We start from the raw sequence: 4,490 nt of genomic DNA on the forward strand, positions 1-4,490 counted from the left end.
GCTAACGTAGCCACTTTCTTGCTTCGTGGCTATTATGTGACTTTTTTTTTGGTTAATCGTGGCTAATTGTTAACCGTGGCTAATTGTTAACCGTGGCTAATTCGTGACTGAGTCCTGGCTTTCTTTTTATAGCCATGGTTTTACAGTGGCACTACCGTGGCTATGCGGTAGATTTTTACTAGTGAATTTATAATGAGTTACCAGCGACTCATAGCAAAGTTTATAAAAGAAGTTTCCTTTTTTTTTGAGGAACATAAAAGAAGTTTCTTCAAACATTAATACATTAAATGTAGGCAATTTAGTTAATAACTAAAACTTTTCATACATTATTACAACATTGTTGTTCTTTTTTTTACAACATTGTTGTTCTGGAAGTGTTTTTAGGGTTTAAACCTCTGGCTTGTAGGAGAAGCCATTAACAGTGAGACCACCATCAATAAAAATGGTTTGTCCTGTTATATAAGAAGCTGCAGGGAGACAAAGAAACGTAACCAGCGAGGCAACCTCACTCGGCTCACACGTACGGCCTAATGGGGTTCTTGAGCAGATAGCTTCAGCATATTTCTTGTCATCAAGACGCTGAAATTAAAGTCCAACATTAAACCAAGATTCATGTAAAAAGAAGAAGATAAAACGTTTTAGCTTACATCTTGGGCAAGAGGAGTTCTAGTCACCCAAGGAGCTACAGAGTTAGCCCTTATGCCATCACTTGCCCATTCACATGCCAAGTTTCTTGCCAATTGATTCATGCCTCCTGCATTTGAACGTGCTTAGATGTGTATAGACATCATTTAAAAAAACAGAATTATGCAATGTGTTATGAACCTTTTGTTAAGCTGTATATGGATACGGTACCGGCTGATACAACCCCACATACTGAAGACATGAACACAATGCTACCAAATCCAGATGCCTTAAGTAAAGGATGGGCCAATTGAGATAAATGATAAGCAGACTCCAAATTGGTAGCTATTTGACTTGAGAAATCTTGTGCTGTAAACTCTGTAGCCGGCTTTGACGTAAGGGTACCAACATTGTTGATCTGTATTATAAAGTAATGATAGTGATTGACTCCATAGAGAAAAGAGGCACCAACAAAACTTAGGCTCGAAATGGTGACAAAAAAAAATGAATGAGAATTATGATTTTTTTATCATTCTTTATAATTTACACCATTTACAAAAAATATTTGTTACCTATGATTCCTTAACATTCTTTTACATTTAAGGAATAATAAACTATTTATTCTTTATCAAATTTGGACAAGAACATAAATAATAGATATTCCTACTATTTTATTTCTCTTCATTTTTTACTTTTTTTTATTTTGCCAGTTGAGCCTTAGGATTAACTTACAAGGATGTTGAGATTGCCACTGAATAGAGAAGAGACAGTCTTCATCAACTCATCTCTCTGAGGTCGAGAGGAAACATCACAGACTGAGCCAGTGACTTGATACCCTTTGGCTTTCCATTCATTTAAGCATTCATCAAGCAGAGTTTGGTCTCTGGCACACGTGTGAACTCTTGCACCAAAACCAGCAAGTTCCTCCACTATCGCATACCTGAAGTTACAAAACCAAATTCCTCAAGCATTCATGCATGTATCAACCTTACTTTGTGTCTTAAGATGAAAGCTAAGAAACAGAGCATTTTGGAGTAAGAAGACGAACCCAATTCCCTTGGTTCCACCGGTTACAAGACCTGTCATACCTCGAAGACTCCACCGGCTATCCATCGTAAAGTATCAGTCAGAATACGTAAGAAAAAGAAAAGAAAAAGAAGTGATAAGATCTGTGAGCTCTATATATGAAACATGTGGTTGAAAATTTGTTTAGAAAAAGTAAGCAACGTAAGAGACGAGAGAACACAACTGGGCCTCTCGTTTTGTGTCTCGCTTGAAACACGTGGCAACTACGACACCGATACTCTTCCCTTAGATTTATGTGAGAATTCATCAATTAGAGACAAGTTGCTGTGTCTGACAAAACAGTTGTGTCTGTAAACTAATCCAAAAACAAGCTTATTCCATGCTTATGGTAAAGCTTAACGAAGTAGAAAACAAACATTGAAACAGAAATAGCTCACTGAGCTTTGTAGTTCCAAGAAACTATCCCGGGCTAAGCCCGGGTTTTTTCTATAATTTTAGTTAAATTTATAACTCTAAATTTGTATTTGTAAATGTACATTAAAACCTATCATAAAATACCAATTAATAGAAAAATCAAATTATTTATTTATTCGTTGTTCTTTTTCAATGAATTTAAAATGGTTAAAACTTACAATTGTTGTGTAGTTCATTAGAAATTGTATATAATATGAAGTTTGTGTTTAAAAAAAAAAGTGTTTAAAAAAATGGTCAAAAATAGACTGACAGTTATTTAACTTTAATAATGTTCAATTTTTTATTTTATTGATTATTTTTAATGTAAAATAATTAAATTCACAAATGATTTAAACATTGTTATTTTAGAACTATTGAGTTCACATTTATAGGTCTTCCGTCTTCAAAAGGAACTACAAAGCTACTTATTAACCGACTTCTTACTTGGTCTATTTCAATTGATAAATTAAGTTCATCGGTCTAACTAAGTATACAGCTACGCAATCTTGGTTATGATACATTTTGAAAATGTTTTATAAGTGACTGAAGAAAAATAATCTCTAGAAAAATTGTTAAATGCCATTAATGAGATCTCGGTAGAAATAAAGTAAATGAAATCTGAAATCTATAGTCTTTCTAAGCCAAACCCGGGTTCGAATCTCCACAAAAGCAGCCAGTTTTTTCTTTTTCAAAAAGAAATTGATTAACATTGTTTCTGACTTTAACAAACAATTATTTAAATCTGTTACTTTTTTATACTAAGTCGAACCATCTTCTGATAGAGAATAAGTTGAGTCGAAATATCACAAAAACTAAAAAAGAGTATTATCCTCCAAAACGGGGCATAGTTCATGAGAATACAATACAAATGAAAAATAGGACACAAACTAAACCAAACCAAATAACGGCCATGACTGCAAATTAAGAAACACAACTTTCTCTCAAAAACCTGACTCTTTTTTTTTTTCTTAAATAAGTTAAGATTCTTTGCCGGAAAATAAGATCCCTCACTCTTGCTTACTTAGTGAGGAAACTATGCTTGCTATTATTTCTTGGCATTGTCCCCATCATCACTTGTTAAATAAACGTTCTTCATCTTTGCCACTGGCTTTTATTTTTTTCTTTTTGGTTGTAAAACATCTAACGTTTGTCAGTAAAAATAACATCTAACGGTTTACGCTTTTCCTCGAGTATCGAAAAATAACTAATGGTTTACGCTTTTCCTCGAGTATCGGAACATTACCTTTGGTATTGATAGTTGATACAAAACTATAAAACAATAGTAATTATGTGAATGCCACTTCATAATCATTCTTCAGGAATTATTATTGTCAATCATCAATCATCATTCATTTTAGTCAGACCAACCCAATATATGATTTGGAGGAACTTGAAAACAACATTCATACCTCAGTTACACAGTGCTATGTTCTTGTACGTCAATATCTTTGATCCTAGTCCTGTGCGTTCATCCAAATTTATGTACCCCACTGCAGTAGTTGGTATGGTAATTATCTTTCCATGCAAAATTCACTTTACTCCTTTAGTGTTAAAACCATTCTATGAGAACGACCACAACCCGTTTCTTGATTTTCATGCTTTCTAAGAGAAGAAAAAGCAATTTATTAGTTTATTTTTTGTGTATTTTGTCTCTTAAAGAACAAATGACAGAGGCAAAAACTTTGATGCATTCGCTTTTATTTACCTTTCTTGGGGTGTCTTTGCTTTATTTTCCTTAACATATTAATTTGAATTTGTATATATGCTCTTCTTCGTTGATATCGTCCTCATTATCATCATTGTACGTCATCCATCTCAAGGTCGTTTGCGGCAGCAGCCTCACCTATGAACCACGAGACACATGGAAGATGATTTTTTTATTTAATGGATTGATCTATGTGATACACAGTGCACATACTCAGATCCTGAAACTAAAGTAACATGCAAAGAGAACTAAAGATAACATACAAAGGTACAAACCCGATATCATAGTCGTGCTCCATTTGCCCTTGGTAAAACTGCTCTTGGGGAAGGTCATACCATGTCTACATCAGGATCCTACTCGTCATCAGGAACTTGAGGTGGACTGAAATAATTGGAGAAACTCCCCCTCTCCTCAGTCTTAGTGATGGGATTTGTGAGTTTGTGATTTTGGATCCCTTCTTTGGCTTATTTTTAGGACCTTCTGATCCAAACATTCTATAGGACACCACGCAATCTCCGTCCTGTACAATAGTTAAGGATCAGAAAATCATTTTTCTTACGGAAAAAAATGGCAAATACATGGGAAAAGAAAAAGATCACCCAATGGCCTTCTCGAGGATTGAATCATCTTCTTCAATCATGTGATTTGTCTTATTCACCACAGTGTTTTTCAAGTAAGGGTT

The 4,490-nt window shown here is 34.3% G+C and overlaps 1 protein-coding gene across 1 annotated transcript; it reads right to left on the reverse strand.

Annotated features, from left to right (window-relative positions):
- Positions 1 to 219: 219 nt before the first annotated feature.
- Positions 220 to 1,923, reverse strand: LOC106308099 (tropinone reductase homolog At1g07450-like). Its single transcript, XM_013745224.1, has 5 exons — positions 1,673 to 1,923; positions 1,357 to 1,564; positions 826 to 1,042; positions 648 to 754; positions 220 to 579 (listed from the first exon to the last, which is right to left on the reverse strand). The coding sequence occupies exons 1-5, from the start codon at positions 1,735 to 1,737 to the stop codon at positions 388 to 390; spliced, it is 789 nt and encodes a 262-aa protein (XP_013600678.1). The 5' UTR covers positions 1,738 to 1,923; the 3' UTR covers positions 220 to 387.
- Between the last annotated feature and the right edge of the window lie 2,567 nt (positions 1,924 to 4,490).

Source organism: Brassica oleracea, chromosome C8, assembly GCF_000695525.1.
Source record: "Brassica oleracea var. oleracea cultivar TO1000 chromosome C8, BOL, whole genome shotgun sequence".
Classification (NCBI taxonomy): Eukaryota; Viridiplantae; Streptophyta; class Magnoliopsida; order Brassicales; family Brassicaceae; genus Brassica; species Brassica oleracea.

Excerpts from the sequence above, each read along its gene's own strand:
- LOC106308099 (XM_013745224.1), bottom strand. The coding sequence starts at position 1,737 with ATGGATAGCCGGTGGAGTCTTCGAGGTATGACAGGTCTTGTAACCGGT. Across the intron at positions 1,565-1,672 it reads GGTGGAACCAAGGGAATTGG|GTATGCGATAGTGGAGGAAC; the intron begins GTTCGTCTTCTT and ends TTGTAACTTCAG. Across the intron at positions 580-647 it reads GAACTCCTCTTGCCCAAGAT|CGTCTTGATGACAAGAAATA; the intron begins GTAAGCTAAAAC and ends CTTTAATTTCAG.